This window comes from Mustela putorius, unplaced genomic scaffold (assembly GCF_011764305.1).
Source record: "Mustela putorius furo isolate JIRA1106 unplaced genomic scaffold, ASM1176430v1.1 tig00000228_pilon_pilon_pilon, whole genome shotgun sequence".
Taxonomy (NCBI): Eukaryota; Metazoa; Chordata; class Mammalia; order Carnivora; family Mustelidae; genus Mustela; species Mustela putorius.
In genome coordinates this window covers 9274564-9297638 of record NW_025421322.1, presented here as the reverse complement: position 1 = coordinate 9297638, position 23075 = coordinate 9274564, and the positions used below count along the sequence as shown (strand labels likewise).

General features: G+C 36.3%; 1 protein-coding gene across 2 annotated transcripts in view; it reads right to left on the bottom strand.

The window, feature by feature from the left end:
* The window catches only part of ZFPM2 (zinc finger protein, FOG family member 2), a 453888-nt gene that overhangs the window by 337925 nt on the left and 92888 nt on the right, over positions 1-23075 (bottom strand). The window contains exon 2 of one of the 2 annotated variants that reach the window (XM_004771329.3): positions 20758-20916. The exons of the other annotated variant lie outside the window; for it this stretch is intronic. Within the exon in view, the coding sequence (XP_004771386.1) occupies positions 20758-20916 (159 nt within the window). The remainder of the gene's footprint in view (positions 1-20757; positions 20917-23075) is intronic. 2 annotated transcript variants of the gene reach the window in all.

The following is a 23075-nucleotide window of genomic DNA, read 5'->3' as shown; positions in this document are numbered from 1 at the left end:
TCCCCAGAGCCCAGGTTGTACCTGTCGCTAAACACTTTAAAGAGTATCCCTGCATATATGTAAGTATTGAGCTAATGCCTTGCAGGTAGCAGAATGGCATAACTGGAATGATTAGGTATTACCTTTGGCAGAGAACCCTGACACTTGTATGAGCTGGTTTTTCTCTGCTTGCCTCTTCCTGTTTGCCTCAATTGACTCCCCCCACCCCCGCCCCATGTTCTACTTGGTACTTTGTGCCCCATGGAGGCAGAATTCTGTGGACCTCATCACTGGGGCTGCTTTGTTCCGATTTCTGGTTAGGTTCAGTCAATGGAAGGCACTGATAAGATCAGAGGGTCCAAGGGCAGGAAGAGAGAAGACAGGTCCATATTCCTCAGTTGCATGCTGTTGAATGGTCTCCACTTGTGAGCAATGGCTGCGTTGTACAATCAGCACTCTTGGGAAGGGGTCCCTGTTTTTCCCACACTCTTGCATCACTGTCACCTCCCCTGACTCTTCACATCAATCACATCAGGAGGGCTAACAGTTTCCCCCTCTTTCCAGCCCCTGGGTGCTTCAGGGTGTTCCTTGTTGGTTTTGTTCCCTTAGCTCTAGCCACATCTTGTATGCTGTCCCTTCACCAAACTCTTTGGCAAAACCCACCGACCAAGTTATCAGTTTCTTTCTGGGGCTCTTCCTAAAGCATTCCATTTCTTCCCAAGCTCCTTATACTATTATGTTCATGGCTTTTGTCCAGTCATGGCTTATATAATAATTTATAGTAAACATTTTTTAAATAGGCTCACTTTTTATAACACATAAACATTTTTTTACAACAAAACTTATCATTACTAGAAAAATCAGTATTAGATGCTTATAACAGAAGGCAATAATAAAATAAATACAATAAAATAAAGTTAACATTACTAACTTCTCCATATTGTGTCTATAATAGACTCTGAGTCTCTGGTTTCATTTCCCTGTAATAGAAAGGAAAAGTAACAAGTGAAGCTATTTAAGTCACATCAATAGAAAGATGAAACATTCTCACTGATACACAAAGAATAGAAACTTGAAAACTTTCTCACCAGTTGATTCAATGCTACCTAATGCAATAATCAGTAGAACAACTTAACCTTCTTGAGAACGCCCAGGATACTGAGTTAATTTGGGAAGATATGACCTTTATGACACTTCATTCTTCATGGACACTAGAAACCACACTAATCTCTGCCAACTACTCCAGCAAGCTTTTGATTGCATTTCCACTTCTGAGTGCAGGTTTACCTCAGGACAATAATGCAGGGGAGCTTATAAAGGAAAATATCCTCCCCAACAGTGAAGAGTAAAGAATGCAACCTATAATTTTAAACTTTTCTCATGTCTTATGAATCTTCAAACAAGGAGGAGACTCTGAAGATGATCTGAGCCAAATTAGAGAAATTTACTGACTACAAAATGGATGCACACACCGGACTAGTAACTTATGTTTGATCTTATAGCTACCATATTTATATATACATAAGACACTTTTCCCAAACCTTCTCATGCTTGAGCAGTAAGTGCTTCCCAGTCATCACAGGGTGAGTGATGGAAGCAGGTTTTGGTAGATGTCCCCTCCTCAACAAGAAGGAAATAGGATTATAGGAAAGCATGAAGGGGCATCATAAAATTCACCAAAAACAGGAGTTTATTCAAGGCTAGGAATTAAATTTGAGTCTCTTTTCTTGCATTTGCCATGCCACATTCCCACCATCTGAGTACAGAGCTGTGCACAACTGAAATAGCTGAATAATCCTAGAGCAACACATATTGAAGCAAGCATGAGACATGCTGTTAAAAATGACATACCCAAGGCCCAGATAGTAAAATTCTGGGCAGAACCATTTGGATAAGTTAAGTTTTATATTTAATTACTGACTATACCACTCTGATGGCCACACAAAGGAGTAAATCTTTCTAAATTCTACTATTACATTTAAATTGTTGGAAACATGTGATGCCATGCACAATTTAATCAATCACTAACATTTATAATGCATATTTTTGAAGATACAGTGAAATATATACTTTCTCTTAAGGACCATATAATCTAGTAAAGGAGCTAGGTAATATGCATAAGAGAAGTAACCACTGATGAAAACCTACAGTCAAAGTAGTCCATGAATAATTCCAAATGAAAACACATACAATACAGAAATTCAGAAACCAGAAGCATAAAATGGCATTGGCCATGGAGAAGCTTGTATAATTAATTCCATAGTTCTTCATACTGAAGGCAGTGAAAAACATTTAAGGTATTTAGGTAGGGGCTGAAATGATCACGTGACACAAATACAGTAACCAACATATATTTATTGAATTTCTATGAACACATTTTGTCAGACATCTGGTCTTTGAGTTCTCCCTTACTCACTCCATAACAACACTCTAACCCATGTCTCAGACATTCTTGCCCAAAATTTTTGTGAGACTACAGTTAAGTCTACTCTGCAATATTTTTTTAGGCAAATTACATATTTAGAAGGAAAAATAATGAGAAATGTATTGGGAAATAGGTAGGTTTGGAAGACTATATTACAGAATAATCAAAATAACCACAAAAATTAAAAGTTAAAAGAATCCAGTTGAATCTAGAAAGGTACATCTTTATTGAACAGATATGATATAAGCCATTCTTTATTAATGCATTAAATTAGCTTTTGAGTTCCAGGCACTATGCTGAACACCAAGAATACAAAAAAAAAAAAAAAAAAAAAAAAAAAAAAAAAGATGGCTCCTTTTCTAATATAATTTACAGACTAAAACAGAGACAGATTAATAGATCACAATCTCATGCAGCAAATACTTTGATGGGAGCAGTCCAACATATGACAGGAGCCCATGTTAAAATGACATCTAACCCAGTCTTGGTGTAGTAGAAGTTCCCTGGAGGAAGAACCCAATAAAGATTTCTGAAATTTTGGAGACATGACCTTAGGTAAACCTGAATTCTGTAAGTTGAATGTCCTGAGGCTCCATGATTGGAAACCATTTCTCGGATTTAAAAATGAAAGCCATCACCCCCCAAAAATGCCATATAAAAAACATTACAGTAATTAAGTTGCTGCATGGGAAAAATGGTGGTGAAACTAAAGACATTTCAATGATGCAAAAGTAGAATCCATGCAAAGTTTTAAGATGCTAAGAGAAATGGCTTTGAGAAATGCTACTGTGTGATGAATAAATGAATCAAGTCCTTTCTTTTATTCAGTCTAGGCTAAATTTATGCAGGATCATCCTCATATACTATCTATTGGGAAACAAAAATAGCAGGGTGACTACTAATCTCAGCAGATCCCTAATGCACAGAGAAATCTGGTAAATCACTCAAAATGAAAATATTATAATTCAGCCTATTAGGGGCTTGATTGGGCTAGTAATTTCACATAATAAAATACTTTCATTAAATGTCACTTAACTGCCAAAATGGAACTATAGGGCTTAGATTTCAACTTTCACCAACATCTGGAGCAATACTCAGTATTGATAATCCTGATTCATGGAACAATTTGCTCTAATTTGTTTCATTATGCAGCACGTATAATTAGAACTACTGAAAATAAATATTGTAGGGTATTTAGTTAAAGAAACACTGTAAAGATAGTTGATTGTATACAATTAACAGCTCCAAAGAAATTACATGTTGCAACTGTTTTGAGCTATTTTAAAACTGGGTAAATGTGCAGTATATATCACATTAATAAAAATAAATCTAAGAACAGAAGAATAGTTTAGAGCCCTTGTTCGATCATTTAATCATATTTTCTTAAAGAAAAAAATTGCCAAAAGATGACCAAAAACCCAAGAATGTCATAGGAAGTGATACACTTGAGTGCAGAAAACTAAATGGGCTGAAATTAAATTTATATTCATCTCCACATCTACTATGTGCCACATACTAAACTTATAAAGATAAATAAAGCAGAGAACATGTCCTCAGGCTTAGAATCTATATTAAACCTAAACATGGCTACCATTTCTTGAGAACCACTTAGCACTAGCTAAATGCTTTATGAACATTGCCTGAGTTCTGCCTGTATGGTATCCCTGTATTTCAGAAGAGTAAGCCAAGAGGCAGAAATATGAGAAGAAACCCACACACTGCTAGCAGACCCAAGAACTGAAGCCACGTCAGTCTGACTCCGGTGACCATACTCCAAACCTAGCAGGACATCACAGTGATACCCTACCGAGTATCAAGCAACAAAGAGATAGATGGGATCTGATAGCTGCTTCTCCTCTCCACATCATAAGCCTTGTTTCTTCATTATGCTTACATATTAAAATGAAATGTTTGAGGATATAATATTTATAGGCATGATTTTTTCTCAAGTATACTATTTGACTTAGAACTCTGTAAACCAACTACACATAGATGTTTAACCAATTACCATTGCTCACTGACGAGTGATAAAATTAGGTGTTGGTTTCATTCTTTTTACCATAACCTACTACAGTATCATTACATTTGCTAATTAATTGCCTTCGGCACATTATTTCTATTTAATAACTAAAATACGTCACATTTGTCAACTTTCAGACCCTTCATCTTCTAAGTTTATCTTGGGAAACTAACTCTCATTTTTATGGTAATGTTTTCACCCAATTCATTTTTAATCTTTTTACTAATGAAAAATGAAATGATTAAAAAATAATCTAATCAAATGTGAAATCTCTGAAGTACTTTAAAGAAACACTTTTTCCTACCCCCTCACAATTGCGACTGGCTTCTTCTCATTCAATACATTAATTCTCACAGAGAATTTATAAATAGAACTTTATTTTGATACTAATCCAGCTCCAGTTTCTTCTTGATTTGAATGGAAATGGCTTTACTGACCGTTGTTTTTTCTTCCTTCTCTCCATTTTTTGATTCTTACATGTTTGAAATCAGTACTCTAAGTAGCTTATGAAAAATGGCATGAATAATTAATAGCCAAGATAATAATGACAAGTTTGTTAAGATATTGCTTCAAAAGCTTTGTTGGTAGGAAGAGGAAAAGAAGAGAGAAAAGGATGCCAGAGAGAGAATTAAAGAAAGAGCTAGGAATGCATCTGACATCTATTCATTTACTTGCTACATTCTTTATTCACATACTTTTAAATAGAAATTTCAGTGTATTTTTAGCAAAGCACAAACACATTTAATGGGATAACCACTATATATATATATATATATATATCCAGAGACCAATTCATAAAAAGATGAAACAGAATAAATGTCAAGCAGTAACAAAATCTATAATATTTCTAAAATTATGGCTATGGAGTTAATGGTTTTCCATTGCAAGATTAAACTCTTTTGTTGCTCTGTTAAAAGATATCATACATATTTTGTAGGCCCTTCCATTTTCCTTAGTCTGGTTTTCAGAATCAATGAGAGGCCTATAGGAGGAAATTGAAGGTGTTATTGAGTAAGAGAATACACAGCACAAATGACTCGGGGAAATGCACTCAAATATAGTCTCCCAAACACATGAAATAGAATCTTTAAATCCTATATTCGGTATTGTTGGCAAGGTGGTAAAAGCGGTGGCTCTACTTGCTAGGCAAAAATAATTTCATAAGCACAAACATCTTTTCACCCAACGTTAGACATTTCTGTATAAATTAAAGATCTGCCACGTTCTAAGAAAGCCACTTTTCCAGCACAAACAGCAGCAGTGTTTGCGAGCAGTCACACAAGAAAACAGCCCTTCTCAGCCCTGCTCCTTTAATCCATGTAGTTCCTATCAATATTAACCTCTTATAGAAATTCTTGTACAATGTAACTATTGAACTTTCTTGACTAGGAGTGTTACTGCAGCTGTTAGTCATCCCTATAATGTATTTTGCAATCAGCTAAATCATCAAAGTATTTTTTAACAATGAACAGTTCAGAACTGACAGATCTACTTTCTTGTTCACACTGCTTATCAGAGAATAGATATCACATATGTTTTCCAGGTGCTTCCTATAGTTAGGATACCTTTACAGAAGCCGCTCATGAAAGATAAGGTCATAAAAGAGATGAAAAATGTGTGAGCTTCATACACTTATGGTTTTATCATCAGACAAGATAGCTTTGGTTAAAGGACTGTAACAGTCAAAAACAGAACACTCCAGCTTCGTATTGAAGGGCGAGGACATTTAAGTTTAAGATTCTGCTTTTGTTTGCTTTGCCTAATAGCCCCACGATATTGTTGGGCTTAAAATAACAGTTTGGTAATAGATTAACCAGACAAAAGTGTTGTGATAGACTAACTCTGCGTAGCCAAATTACACCTATGGTTATATCACTGGATACAAAAATAAAATTATGCAAACGTTACCCCTTTTTGCTAACAGCTAAATCTAAACATTTCCAGCACCTGAAAAAGAAAATGTCCATTATACTGTGGATCCCTGTGTTGGTGTCTGACTCAAGTTCTCCTTTAACTTGCTCCAAGTGTATAAGAAAATGTAGGATTTTGCCATATTCTAGATAGTTATATTCTGTGGACAATTCTTTTTAAAAAACACACATGACTTCTTTAACCTATCTAATATGTCATTGCTTTGGCAATAACTTTTTTTCATATTCCAGAATATGAGCAATTAAACAGATCAAAAGAATAGAGCCCATATTTACTGGTCTATAAATTTTCAGACCCTGGATGAAGAAACAATTTTGGAGCAGCTGATGACAGTGGTCCAGAGCTAAACCTGTTATTTTGAGAAGAAACTCAATCTCTACAGTTAATGGGTGACTACTGTAATTTGTGGTATTCTATTATAGCTAGTAAGAGGAGATTATTGAACATGCTGATGTTTATGGTACTTATATAAAAGTCACAAATAAAGTATTAATAACTTAGGAAGACAGCACAGTGATTTATAAATTATTTCTATAGTTCTAATCCTAAACGTTTACCCTAGATGTGACTATCATCCTCCTTGTGAAAAGAGCTTTCCTCAACATTTAAGTTCACTAAAGATCTGGAGCATAAAGGAAATTTCCATATAAGATAAAATAAGGCACATTCTCAGCAGTATATCATCCAAGAATTTTTGCTTCGCATTACTTCTCTCAATGGGCCTTTGAAAGAGTCAATACATAAGCAAGGTCGGAAACATAAAAAACACCCCCCCCCTTTACAAAGATGCTTCTAGAATGTGTATTTCAAAGTTTATATATTTAAGTATTTTTTCTTATTATCTTTTCCCCTTCTCACTACCTCTCTCCCCACTGCCCTCCAAAACCCCTCACTGAAACAACTATATTTCATTCAGAGGAGGATTCTATATAATTAAGGCACTTCTTGCTCTAAAGCAGAAAGTTATGCCTGATAATATATAAGTAAAGATAAGTGAAGATACTGTGAACTGTAATCTATCTTTCACAGATCAGTTCTGTTATCAAGACACCACTATTCCTTCAGTTTCCTGGCTTCATTCTTCAAGGACCCAGCATTCATTGTAGGACTCACTGTCTTCAACAACAACAGAAAATAAAGGCAAATCTCACTGTCTGTGAAACGGTCTCTTCAATAAAGCAGCCCAATCCAGAAAGATCAAGCCACCTGAAGAAGGTAATATCTGAATACTGCTTTTCCTGCAATCTTATTGTTTGTTCTTTCCTTTTTAACAAAATGATTCATCCTGAAGAGGTCTCTCCACTCTCATAACCCAAATCCATTTAAGACTATGATTCATAAGTAATTCCTCATTACCATAGTGTTCCATTACTGTAATAAAATTTACTGATTATAAATAGACTTTATTTAAGCCACACACCCAAAGTGCAAAAGCCCAATGGAGAACACATATTCTGGGACAGCAGCTAACAACTCCGGTCCATATCTGAATGCCCTTTGTCCAACGTTAGTTCAAACACCCTAACGATGAATGATTCTCAGAGCTCAAAATAGAGGATAACAATTATTTCTCCTGATGAACCTTATTTTTCCTACTGCTTGGCAATCAAAATCACACCTCACCCCCATCTTTTTCTCTCTACAAAGACTTGTGAGACATTCAGATTTGCATTTAATGCTTCAGCTTTCAAGATACCTGTCTTCCTCTCATGCTTCTCATCATTTCTGTCCTTCATCTCGGATCACGGCCATCTCTCTGACCCACACCTATCTCTCCAGGGTCAACTCACACCACAGTCTCCATTGCCCTCTTTGCCTGTGCATCAGGCTCTTGCCGATGACACACTGTTCCATCTACCTGAAACACTATTACTTCTTTTCACCTACTTAATGCCTATGCAGCATTAGGCGGCAGCTCAAGTATTGGATTCTGAAGGCCACTTTCTCTCACCTTCCTCACTATATCAAACTACCCTGTGCCACTTGTGTGATTATTTTATTAATGTCTGCCTCCCCATGATCATGTAAACTCCAGAACAGCCAGGGACTTACCTGTGTTTACTTACATGCTAAGCACAGCATGCCCCACAATGTTGGACATAGTACATATTCAATTAATATTCATCAAACTGGATAAAGCATGCATTTTGAATGGACTGATGGCATAATACTTTGAGTCATGAAGTAAAGACAAAGAAAAGCTATGCCCTTTGCATAAGTTTACTCTTTATTGTAACAGAATGTAGAGTTGGGCATGTGGACGCCTGGTCATAAAGACCACGTCTGCCAGTCTCCCCTTTAGTGAGGTGGACTGCTCCTAAGACTAAGTTCTGGACAATGGGATGTAAGCCGGAGAGTTTTGAGGCAGCTTCCAGGAAACTAGTCTTACAGCTAAATCTAATCCTGATGAAGTTTGCATATCTGAGCAAAAAAGAGGGGAAAAAAGTATTCTAGGTCACATTAGCCTCGTCCCAACTCAGATCGGTATCTGGCTTCTACCACGAGTCAGAGTCCCAAGTCTGTTATCACAAGACCCATTTAGACTCTTTTTACCACAAGGTCTTCCCACACCACCTCCCCCCTCAGGGCCAGCAAGAGGTCCTTGGTTGCTGGTGATAACGCAGGAAAAACAGAGATAGTATCCACAGCACCGTCCAGATTTTTAGAATCGTGGGAGAATTTTTCCCCTCTCTGCGTTAATTTTTAACCCAGTAATTTCATGAGTATTTGTGGTCTTTATAGGCACAGGGGAACTTACCCTATAAAGATAATAGATTTGGAATTCAGATATCCTTAATGCCAAGACATTTAGGAATCTATTTTGTGGTTTCCCCCAAATTAGGAATTTGAAACCAGACTTAACATTCTTGATCACTGCTATCTCCTAGAGCTCGCTCATGTTGCCTAAAGGTACTAACAGAGGTTGATTCAGGCCTTCTAGAGCCCAAAGCTTATACAATTTGGGAGGCCCTCTTTAAAAGAAGAATACAAATCCATAATTACAAAATCAGGTCAGGGACATGCAAGTCTATGCAAGTGAGTCCTGAAGCTACACTATTGAACTTTCCGATGTTCATATACTATTTAAAATCAAAATAGCTAAACGATCGCTAAATAAACTCAAAAACGTAAATGGATATATCTAATATTGACTTGGCAACTTGAAGTTTAAAAATAAAATTCACCTTTTTTAGTAGATTTTCAAAATTTGTTCTTTTACTTAGTGATCTGATTTTTAGGGCTACCTTAGAAGTTCTCCAACTTAACTGCCAGTGTTAATAGAGAAAACACCTTTCTTTTCCAAATTGGATTTTCCTTAGGATATATGCGATTTTCCTTGTCCATTTTTCCCAATATCACGCTATATCTTTGTAATATAGTTTCTTGTTATGAGTTCCCGTATTTCAGTATCCGCTCTATTATTCAGCCACCGGGACAGGATGTAGGAGCCCAAGGCTCAAGGACTGGGTGAGGCAGGTGTGTGCTGGGCAATAGCTTCCTTACTAGAAAGATGCTCAAGACAGCAAGGAAGCTTGAGAATGAATATACGCCTTCATCACCCCAAACGTAATGCTTTCTCCACTCCTTACATTTATTCCCTTTCTCACCTACATCTGTTTTCCTTTCCTTCCTGGATGACTGTATCTTTAAGAAATAAGAACAGTCTTTCTGTCTTCCCCCTTTTGCCTCTGTAAATGTGTGGTCACGTATAAACACACATATCAAGGCTTCCACGTATCAAGCGAGTCATATAGGTTTTCAGTGTTGGTTAACTAGCCTGGACCACAATTTGCATTAAAAAAAAAAATCTAAATAAAAATAGAGGGTCTCTTGCTAATTCTGTGCAACAAGAGAAATGACATCACATCTCATTGTTAAATTGGTAGGAGGACAACGTGTTTTATATATCTGTAGATGTCTACCTTGATAAATCTCTATCTTGAAAAAGAATCCTTAAAGAGACCTTCCCTTCTCACTGTCAGAAAAAATAGAATCACAGCCTACCGTCTGAGCAATTCCACTTTCCATCTCCGGGATAGAAGACGTGGTGAGATACAGCCACTGTCAAGTTTCCGAACAGTTCCTTGTCTAATCTTTCCGCTTCTCCAGATCTCTGATACAGAACCTGTTAGAATGTATTGCTTACTTTTCCAGTTCCTATGTTTATCTCCCTTCCACTCTTGCCATCTGCTGCTGCATTTCCTTCAAAAAGTGAAAAGTTTCCACAGTGCCCGAGCTTTCCCTGCAAACAATGCCCTCTTCTCTTCCTTCCTTCCTTCCTTTCTTTCTCTGCTTTTTATTGGGTCTCATTGCGTGTTAAGGTCAAGCTGTTTTAAAGAGTTCACGTTGCACACCTTTCCACAGGGCTGAAATTCTTACTCAAACAGTTTTGATGGATTTGTAAACACCTTTTTTATGGGGTGGGGGGCTTTATTACTGGCTTCAGCCCAAGTACACCCATTTTGGGTTGTCCCCATTCATCTGAATTACCTGAAAGCAGCTTTGCAAGAAACAGGTGGTGAAAAACAGTGGCTCATTTCACATCACCGATTCGGGGCAATGTAATCATCCAGTTAGTGGGATGAGTCTAAAAGATCATCCGATATAGCTCTTTTATTATACCAAAATGCCAACTCCACTTACTGAAAGCTAGCTTGGATCGACAGTCTTTAGCTAGAAATATTTTAAGCACACCTCTAATTCCTTTACCTGAGCCTTTCTTTTTTATTTCTTTTTCTTAACATATACCCTTATTCTTGACTGACACGTCAAGCTTGATAGGTGTTTAATTAGAGAACACCTTGGAAAAAAGTCCGTTTTATGCTTTCTATGCCCACACTTCTTCAGATGTGTTCATTTCCTTCTGCAAGAATTATACTGATAGACACCTGGAAACAAAACCAGTTCTCTATTTCCATAAGTATAACTACCTGAGTTTTAACTCAGCATTAACCTTTAGTAGTTCTATGAATTTGGCCAAGTTACTGACTCTCTGAAAGTCACAGGTGAAAACAGCATCTACCCTACAGGCCAGGCAGTTGATTAGAGATGATACATGTGCAGCAAGATGTCTGACTTTTAGGAGCCGTCAGCAAATGAAGGTTGTTATTACCATTATTGTAATTATTATAATTGGTGCCTAGTCTTAATGCCAATCTCTGGAATCTCACTGAACTATAAGAAGGAGCTGAACAAGCGATCTGCATTCCTTATCAGGATTTACTCTATTGGTATAACACATTCGTTTATTTTTCTTGATCTTTTAAGAACAGCAAAAAAGTGACTTTATGACTATAATTAAATTCATCATACCCCAGCTTTCACTTTTCACTTTTATACAATCTACATTTAGGCCCACCAGAAATAAAGATTACCCCACCAGACAATGGAGGGGCAAGTTCTTTCTGTTGATTCTCAAATGATCAGCAAAACATTGTGGGAAGTTTTACATACGCACAAGAAAATATGAATTTTATATTAGGAGATTGGGAACTTTGAAGATCTTATTTGACTTAAACCTCAAATATGTTAGCACAGAAAAAAGAACATTTTCTCAAATTACTTGTGTGAAATTTAAGGATAAAAAGCAGAGGAGACATGGTTCCTTCTAAGAGCTCAGTTTCTCTAAGATGATAACATTTTTTCTAAAATCATAATATGACCAAAAGTCAGATTCAAAGTTGTCAACTGTGTTAATTCCATATAATTAAAATAAATTGGCTTCCCAGGGTTCTCTAATACTAATGCTATTTCATAATTTAAATTTTCCTTAAATAGAAAAATAAATTAAGAGTCAGTAGATGTTAACGACTGGCAAATATTAATGTACACCTGTATGAATTGTTTTATATATATATTTTTTTAAAAAATAAAATAGGAAAAAACCATTTTAATTAAAACAAGTATTTATACAATTACAACTTGATCAAAACTATTTTTTTCAATTAACATGGCCTCTTCATTCTACCCAAAATATCACAGAGAAAATATAACAATAAAAGGACTTATAAATAAGTAGTTCTTCCTTATACTACTCAGCTAAAATTAATGATTAATTAATTCAGTATCAGATTTAAAAAAATGTTTAAAAAGCAACAATGTAGATGTCTTTTAATATCCAGATGCATATACGGACTATATAGTATCATTTTTATTATTATATTATGTATCATATATATAGTACCTGGAAATTAAATAAATTCTTACTTTTCTTTTGACTTTCAACATTGTAGCAAAAACAACAAACTATAGTAAACTTTTCAATTTAACTAAATTGAAATTTAATTTGCCTAACTAAAACTTAGGCAAATATCTCTTGACATCTTATGTAGTCCAGGTAGAAGTGGAATGAAATACACTTTATTACAATATGAATTTATTTTATAAATAATGAGAGAATTAGGTAATTAAATATCTTATCAAGTCTTAACATATTTCAAAAATACCATTAGTAGACTGCACACTGAAGATATGTTGGTGGTCAGCTTACAGACAAAACAATAACTTGAGTTTATAATATGCAAAAAATTAGTCTATATTATCATACATGATTCATATAAATGATATCATCATGAATCATGTCAACACGGCATAGAATCAATCATTTTCATTTTGTTGAATTTATTATGATGATATATCTGGGATCAGAGATGAGATAGACAGACAAAGCTTGATCTGACCCTCATATATAAAACACAAGTAAGTCATGTACAAAATTTATAAACCCTCTGTTTCCATCAAAACCAAGAAAACGTTGAGTTCCTGTAAGAACAAACTGCCTTCAAATGCTCTCTCATTTTTTCCAATAATTGTGGTTTAAGAAAAAAATCTGATTCCCCCCCCCCCAAAAAAAAAAAAACCTCTGTTTGGGGGATTTTAAGATGGTCATAAAAGAGTGATACTACAATATCCTAGGTATTATTTATTTCTTCCAATCTCAGAAGACAAAAATAGTACAAGCCCAACATAAACATGGCCTCTATATCTATATTCTAAAAAGAATTCTGTTCCATTTTGCATTGTTAGTTGACTTATGTAAGGAAAATGTAAGGATTTCAAAATAATGTAAAAAAAAAAAAAAAAAAAAAAAGTCCTGGATCCAGGAAAACAGAGTTTGCCAAGGAACAATAATGTCATGTGGAGGGAGGGGGAGGTGGTGCAGAAGGGAAGGGAGGTCCGAGCCAAGCAAAGCTGGGGGCTGTTCAATCAGCTCTATCGGGCCTCCATCAGTGTCTCCACTCCAGCCAAATCCAGAGAAAACAAGGAGTCAAAGATTCAGGTCAATAAGCTTATAGGCGATTTGCACAAACAGTTCCTCCAGCAAGGTAAAAAACAAAGTCATATTGGCTTTTCTTTTTTATGCCTTCTCTTTGAACTCCCTGGTCCAAACACACCCTGGAAATGTCAATGTTATATGCAAGAATTTTAAAAGCTCAGCTTCTTAATCCCGTTAAGAAAAAAGGAACCAAGCAGCCTGGAAAGATCGCCTTCTTTATTGCGCTCAAAGTGATTATGGTAGAGCTGCCTTTTGCAGACTCTGATTCCAGTGGCCCAGGCATCAGAGGAGGTGAAAACACGTCATTACAGGCAGAAGGGAGGAGGAAAGAAAGCATCGCGATTGAGAAGCGTTTATGGAAGACAAGTGAATAGACTTTCCGAACTAAAATAGTAGTAATAGAATAAAAAGAAAATAGAAAACAAAACAGTGCATTTGTTTGACACTGGAGCTAATGAAAAACAAGCAGTTTCTATTCCCACAACCAAATCTGCATGAAGTGTTTTCTTTTTGCTTCTTCTTTTCAGTATGAAGGATCTAGATACAATACTTCTGTTGCTTTACCTTAACATGGAAAAGGGGATAGATGCCAATAATCTAGGCTTGGGTTTGTTACCAAAGAGAAGTATGGCTTTTCCCTCAGTTATTTCTTTTCTTTTTTTTTTTTTTAAGCTTTTATTTATTCATTTGACAGATAGAGATCACAAGTAGGCAGAGAAGCAGGCAGAGAGAGAGGAAGAAGCAGGCTCCCCGCTGAGCAGAGAGCCCAACCTGGGGCTTGATCCCAGGACCAAGCATCTGGTATGTGTTAGACTCTCTTCTCAGTGCTGTGGATACAGCAGTAGACAAAAGTCAATCTCATTCTCAGGAAGAGAGACAGTAAATAAGCAAACTCATATTGTATAATATGATGGGTAATGTTGAGCACTATGAAGAAAAGCTAAATAGGTAAGGGTAATAGAATGATTGTATGTGATAGAGGAGAGTGAGAGAGAGAAGGGGGGGAAAGGGAACGGAGAGAAACCCACTGAGCCACACAGGTGCCCCTATTTCTTAATATTTAAATGAAACTACAGAACTACATAAACTGAGGGAAAGAAAGAAGTGGAATGGGGGGAGGGGACATATCAATGAGTCTGGCAACCCATTGGCAGAAATAATTAAGCACGATGATGAAACCAATGCTGAGATTCACAGCTTCCAAGCTTTATCTTTCTGATACAAGGATGTGGTATTATGGAAGGGAGCAAAATGACTCATACCATCCTCCAACACCCCAAACTGCTCTTCCGGAAACTACATTAATGAGCCACAGATGGAGTCTCCTCAAGCCCCTGGCTAAAGGGAGGATTCTGATTGGGGTTATCTGTATCTCCTGACAGCCTCCCCAAATTGCTTGTTTCCATTTCCTACTTGAACCTTTACTTTGTGCAGGCCTTTCTCTTCTCGGTATAAATAAACATGCCGTGACCATGCCTCTTCTGCCAGTTCCAGCTCAACTCCCCGCTATGGCTCACCCAACCCTTCCATGGTGGTGGGAATCCAACGGATTCCTAGAGCAAGTTGTTGCCTCTCCTACTCCCCAGCTCTCTGCTGTCCTCTTCTGGCTTCCTGCGACACTGGCTTCACAGGGAGGGCAGTTTCCACCCAGAGTATGGGGTACTGGGAGCTCACTCCCTTCGCCTGGGTCTCTGGTCAAAGTTCACCTTCTCCATCACTCTTATAAAATCTCTCTTTCTCTCTGTTCCCTTTCCCCCCTTTCTCTCTCTCACTCTCCTCTATCACATACAATCATTCTATTACCCTTACCTATTTAGCTTTTCTTCATAGTGCTCAACATTACCCATCATATTATACAATATGAGTTTGCTTATTTACTGTCTCTCTTCCTGAGAATGAGATTGACTTTTGTCTACTGCTGTATCCACAGCACTAAGAAGAGAGTCTAACACATACCAGATGCTTACGATATGGGTTTAGTCAGATTGAATTGATCTATTGAGCAGAATTGGAAGCTTCTGCCTATCTAAGTAAATTTCTGTTTATGTTTGCTTTTGGGGTGGTATTAATCACTTCTGGGCTAGAGTTAAACCCAAGCTGAGTAACTCAGGTTTTATTCTAGTTCTTTAATATGCTATGCATTTTTTTCTACTTTAAAGTTTCTTTAAAATGAGAATATAACCTTTAATTTCTGCAAACAACCTGTGCCAAATATTTTTGAATGTGGTAAGAATGTCCATTATTACACTGTATCAGTCACCTTATTTTATGAATTTCCAATGTGCTCCCCTTTTTCAACCTGAATCCTTCCAGATTGAACACATCTAATATTAATTCATCTGTCTAGGCTAAGTATTTCACCCAGTGATTTCTCTGACCATTCTCTATACATAGGTCCTATGATTCAAAAGTTTGTTTCTCTTCCAAAATCAACTTTGATGGCATCATTTTCCCTTTCAACTTTTGTTTAGAGATGATGTCACCAGGAAAATTTTGGAGGGACCCTCACTACCTTTTCTAGATAATCATAATTCAAAGTTCACTGACACAGTTTCTTTGGAGTTTTCTTTTATTTAATGACAGTATGTTCTCCTAGCCTACAGTGATATTGACCTGCCACTTCTCTTCCTGTTCACATATCCTGTGACATTCTCTTGGAATGTATCCCAAGACCTGTTTATTTTGTTTCAGTCATTAATAAACTTGGGCATTTCAATGAATGAACTCTTCCTGCAAATAATTAATAATAGTGAACACATTTCAGAACTGCTCCATGTCACCCCCACCATGAAACTTACTGTCTCTGAGTTTATCCAAGAATCACTAATATAGAAGAGTTCCCACCTGCAGCAGTAACATAAGGAACACCCCCTACCAGTTGCTCTCCAGACCACTTACGTTTCAATTTATATTAGTTTGCTTAGTTCTGAACACACACTGATGTACTTCCATGTTTACTATATAAACCAGAAGAAAGGCAGAAAACAAATCACTGAGGCATATAACCAAGCGCCACAGGAAATGTGTAGCACTTATGGACCCAGCCTTGATGTCTTCGTCATGTGCAAATTCAAGGAAATAATTCTTGCTTGTTTCCTTCCTCTCACAGATACTGCAAGGCAAGATGCCAAATGATCTAAACTCATTGCACAAGAGGAGGAGGCAAATTATAAGTATTGCTTCATATTATGTTAAAATTCCTGAAATCTAAGGATCGCAAGCAACTTTAAGAAGAGCATCTTTTAACAGAGTTCATTTCATTCATTTGTAAGATGAGAAATAGACGTGAAATAGGCAATGAACACAAAGTAACAAGTGACATAAGAAACTTCAACAGAATTGCCAGGTCTGCAGTGATATAGGCCTGCAACTCTAACAAAGGTTTATTAAAGGTGATCTTTTCCACTTTTAATTATGAATATTTATGACTTAGACTCATCTGATTAAGAATTTTACACATTTAATGTTGACATAAAATTCTGACCAACATTTTGACATTTCTGTGGAATATTACATTATGAGAGTGATTTGAGTCATTTTTAATCACATGTTTTATAATGACTAGCAATAATATTAATAAATGCTTCGAGACTTACAAAAAGGCCTGCCCTTTGACAACAAGGAAACAGACAATATCCATATGGAGCTGAGGAAAATACCACAACAGTAAGAGCAGAATCATTTTAAATACTAAAAATATCCCATATAACACAGCTCAATTTCAAAAGTAGGAATATTTACTTATGAAAAGTATGTCTTCATAGACTTACAAAAGCAGGGAGTTTTTCCTTATTTTTTTTTTGAATAAAAAGGAAAGTTACAATAGCATAGGATTGTTTTTATACACAACACAGTTGCTAAGATACAAATGAAGACAGACTATAACTGTATGTGTATCCTCCGTATCCTCCCCTGACAGTCGGAACACCTTGTTTGGAACACTTATGGTATTTTAACCATGTTTTTGTGATCTGAGTTTTTAAACCACTATCTTTTGTTTAATACAAAGAAAGCATTTGATGTTCTAAAGTGTTATCCCTGGAACTCCATAAAGAAACCATGTCCTTGTTAGATCTTAATCATGGCTAGATCTTTAGCAGAAGAAACTTTCCAAAGACTATAGTTAATTTTCATATATATGTATACATATATACATACACACACACACACACACAATTTCCATGTTGTTGTAAATGACATTAAAATATTTTCTTTCAAATATTTATTTATTTATTTGACAGACAGAAATCACAAGTAGGCAGAGAGGCAGGCAGAGAGAGAGGAGGAAGCAGGCTCCTCGCTGAGCAGAGAGCCCAATATGGGGCTTGATCCCAGGACCCTGGGATCATGACCCGAGCCGAAGGCAGAGGCTTTAACCCACTGAGCCACCCAGGTGCCCCGACATTAAAATATTTTCAAAAAATATGTTTCATCAGTGAGTCCAAGCTGAAATTATTTTTCTTCAGAACATTTCTTATATGCTCCTTCATCATGATGTTAGTGGTCTCATTAACCACTGAAATACTTACACTCTTTTAATGCTAAGCCTATCTCCTTCCCTGCGACTGGGAAGAAGGCATAATCGTGTATCACTGAGACTAAAATATGAATTTCTACAGAAAGATCAGTTTCTAATTTTCCAGAGAGAAAATTTTCTCTTCCGATTGTAGCTAATCAACTTAAGTGAAAAATGGATGGAATTCCGACTATGACCTCAAGGGGATGTAGTCTCGGCTCTCTCTTCCGCCAGTTCCTACTGACTGCAGTGAAAATCTTCTGGTCTCACATTTTATGAGAGTAAAATAATGAAATTCTTTTCCTATTAAATAAGGCGACAGCAGTTTGTAATAGTTATAGTCGTATTTATCCTGCAAAAATTGTATGAGAAAATGAAAATTCTTATTTCTGCCTCTCATTGCTTTCTTATTTCAAACTAAACATTAGGAAGTTTTTTTTTTTTTAACATATGATACATTAATTGTATATTTATTTATAATTTTACATTAATTTGTATGTTAATGATAGATTTAATTACATGTATTTTCTTATAAAATACTAAAATACTACTAACTTAAAACTTGGAGTTCTATGTTCTTTTGTTAAGCATAGCCCTCAATCAATGATCAGCCCAGAATGTAATCTAGCAATACCTATCACTACTGCTTCTCTAGAGAAATTAAATGGACAAAAATGCCTGAGTCCACATATTAACTCTTTTTACAAGAACAAGAATATATGGTACATGCTAACTCTTGGTCCCTTCCCTTTACTGTAATCCTATAACATAGGGCAGGTTCTCTATAATGCATTTAAAAATATACTTCCTGGGGCACCTGGGTGGTTCAGTGGGTTAAAGCCTCTGCCTTCAGCTCAGGTTGTGATCCTGGGGTCCTGGGATCGAACCCCGCATCAGGCTCTCTGCTCAGCCGGGAGCCTGCTTCCTCCTTTTTCTCTCTGCCTACTTGTGATCTCTGTCTGTCAAATAAATTAAAAAAAAAAAAAATATATATATATATATATATACACTTCCTGACAAAGAGGGACCATGGAATCTCTTCAAATATAGATGAAAGCACTTCTCATTTCCAGCCAGCTTTTACATGTAATGCTGAGGCTACTATAATCAAAAAACGAGTCTAACACCTAGAACAACTACAGAATACATTAATTTGGCCTAAAGTCTACGTCAAAACTACCAGAAAAGGACTACTCAGTCCATTCCATTCTCATCTTCAACCAAAAGCCTCCAACATGGGAAACAAAGGCCACATTACAAAGTCACCTTGAGGTCTTCAAGAGTGAATGGTCAAGGAGGTTTTCTCAACTTCAGGGCAGCTGGAGGCTAGTGCCACCATTCCATCTCCAAGTTGTTCGGGTTCTACTGACCACAGGAATGGGAAATGGCTGACTTCTTTTGTTTCTAACACACCAGCAACAGGAGAAAGTCAAACTGGAATTTTAACAATGTACATCAAATGTATATGTGGCTCCTGAGATATGGGTATTGGTTGGGTTTGGGGAAGCTATATCATCATTCTTAATTTCAGACTGTCAAGTCTGATCAAGAAACTTACATATGTTAAAAAACTTCGCTTCACATAATTTCTCTGCCTTAAGAAAAAAAAACGGACATCCAAAAAAGCGGAGCGTAACACAAACACAGATATGGAGATAGACGGTCACGCCCTCTAGGACACGGTCATGGTAAAATCAGCAAAAGGAGCTGTTCAAAGCATCAGAGTGACCCAAACACTTATGAAACTATGTGCTGGTGCAGGAGGTGACAGAAGACTCATCTCACTTACAAAGAAAACCAATTAAATAAGAAAAAAACCTTTAAAAAAAATCATGAGAAAACTTAAATGCACTTTTGCAAACAAGTGAGTACACATACCCAATGAAGATAGTGTTACTGGCAAGGCCACCTGGCTCCAGGTCAAGGGTGGAAATAAACTGAGATACATGGTCTCAGGCATAAGGTTAATGCGTTAAAAGAGCATCTAGGAAGGGAAAATAGTGTGTATTTTCTTACTTGACAATATCTTAAAAAGGACCATCCTCTGTTTTGAAAGTCAATGTCAAACAGTTAAAGCACTCCATTGTGTTTTGTTTTGTCTAATTTGTTTTTTTATTAAGTAAACTCTTAGCCCACCTTGGGGCTCAAACTCCCAACCCCAGGATCGAGAGTCACATGTTCTTCCGACTGAGCCAAGGAGGTGCCCCTTAAGCATTCAGTTTCTTTAAGTTGTGAGCCAGAAGCTTAGGCTGGGGCCATCTGCCCCATTCAGTGCTTTTTCTCAGTGCCTTGCAAACAACTGACGTTCAATAAGTACTTGCAAAAGAATAAATGAATACATGAGAAACATAAAATGTATTAGAATTGGCCAATCAACATGAAAATATTTTTTAAATATTACAAAATGACTTATTAAAGTGGAATTACTTCTTTTCGCCCTCAAAAATAGCATTTTGTGTTTAAAAAATTCTGCGGCTATTTTCAGACTCTCGGATGACATTATCAGCCCCTTGCACACTTTCATCGCACTCTCTCAGCGCGTTTTTTAAACTTTACAAAATCATCTGAGCAAACGGACTCACAGATTGCATCTAGCCATTAATGATTACCTTTGTTACAAAAGTATTCCACTTCTTCACAGCTCAGATTCTCAGGCCCAAATTCTGTAGAAAAGCTTTCCTCCAGTGGAAAGTCCCCTTTGGAGATGATGTCTGTTTCCTCTGAGGGACACTCTTCTTCTTCCTCTTCAATGGCATCTTCTAGCGGCCCTTGAAAAAGAATCAGGGACACTGTACCAAAAACATCCAAAGAAGATAGTGAAATAAAATCCTTTACAGGGGTCTATTGATTATAGTGGTGAGAAAAAAAATGTGTTCTAGGAATGGGCCAAGCAGTATCCACCAGCAAGGGGACTCACACAAGATAATGCCACCTTCATATTCACAAGAAACAGTGACCTATAACAAGAAGTGGAAGGAAACCAGCACCTCAACTTACTATATAGAAAGTGACCACCATCCTCAGACCTTCCCCACCCCCAATTCCAAACCCAAAGCTGTTGCTGCTGCTGCTGCTTCTTTTTTTAAAAAATTCTCTCCCGAAGAGCAAAACTGTGCACTTTATGTTCATTTGTTAGAATTAACTGCCTGGTAAAGAGTACAAGTCTCTTTTACATCGTTGTACAATTTTACCTGAGATTTTAATAAAGATTTAAAGTAATTGAATGCATTTTAATTGAACGGAGATTTTAATAAAGTCTATACTTTTAAAAATCCATCTTAAGAGTGGATTCCAAGAAAAGATTTCATTATATGTGTTTGAGGCTTGAAGAAAAATTACATATTTCTCTCCCTGATGAAAGCATAACCCTATTCATAATTAATTGAATTTTTTCTGAAATGAAAAGTAGTTTTCTAATGAAAAAATGTAATTTGTATTTATGTGATACTTTTTCAGTAATAAAAATACAACTCCCTTAGAGTGAATGAGAGTGAGGTGCCCTACATTAATGGACCTATTTTATTGAAAGGAAAGGGAGGGCTAGGGTTGTTCAGATGGGTCCAGAGTAGACTACGTCGGGGTACCACATGGCTGGTTGTAAATCTCTGACCGCCCCAGAGAAGCAGAGCGTCTGACTCATTTTACTAAGCAGAAGCCTGCACTTGCTGCTAAAGGAAGCAATGTGGCATTTTATCCAAAGAACACAATTATGGTAATTTGTACTAATTGTCACTCACATCCACAGTCTCATCAGACAGCCTAACTACTTAAAAGGCTTCGATGGTCTCTCCCTTCTGAGAAATGTGCCGGGAAATTTTCAGGGCCAAAGAAGAAATCTCATAAATAATTTAAAATAGTGCCCATGTTACAATTTTTATACATGTGGGGGCAAAGAGGAATAGGTACATAGAGCCCAGGAGTATATCTGGTGTTTTCCCAAAAGCAAGTTTCCCAAAGGGCAGAATTCATATGACGCATTTTCACAGACAAAATTAATTGCAGGGATTTAAATTAAGGGACATCCAACCAAAAAACTTCCTCTGCAGTTTCTTTTTTATAATTTTTTTTCCCTCAAAATTACAAATGTCAAGAAAAAGAGAATGCCTAATCCCAAACACTCTGGCCATGCATGTGCTTTCTTATACTCAAGGTGGAGAGTAAAAAAAAAAAAAAAAGAACAAATGTGGATTTTGCACAGAGGTGATTTTCACATGCAAAAGTCATGGATCTCGTATTAGTTTTTATCTTTTAGTCATTATTTCAAATTTAAAAGTATAATTTTTAACTCTTAAAACAATTATGTCAAGGAGCAAGTATACAAGGAATATATAAATAGTAATAACATTATATATTATATCATAATACTATCATTAGAACATTTATCTGATAATTCTCATTATTAATTCTGAGTCTGATGAAGAACATAATATTTTCCATATTTTTAAACAACTTAATTGTAATAACAATTTTGATCAAAATAAAACATGTGAAGCTGTCTCTGTGTTTCAAGTAAGATTTCAAAACACTTTCTTATGATATCTTTAAAATAACCCAGTGAAGTACGTATGAGAATTAATACTATTTTTATTTTGCAGATATGGAGAGTAAAGCTCAGGAAGTTAGTTAACCAGAATAAGGTTATAACCTAGTAAGTGAAAAAAATTGATGCAAAAACCCAAGATTTTCAAATATTTTCTATTAATATGCCTTACTACTATGCAAAAATATTCTTTGGTAGTTACAGACACATTTGTTCATAAATAAATCTATAAAACACAAAAATCTTCTGAAATGTTTAATTCATATTTGCCTATTTATTTATAGATGCTTAAAGTTGATGTCTTTAAAAATTCAGAAACCTCTTGTTGCTCTTCTAAAATTACTGAGAATATATGTTATAAAATATTAGATCTCCTTCCCAGAAAAA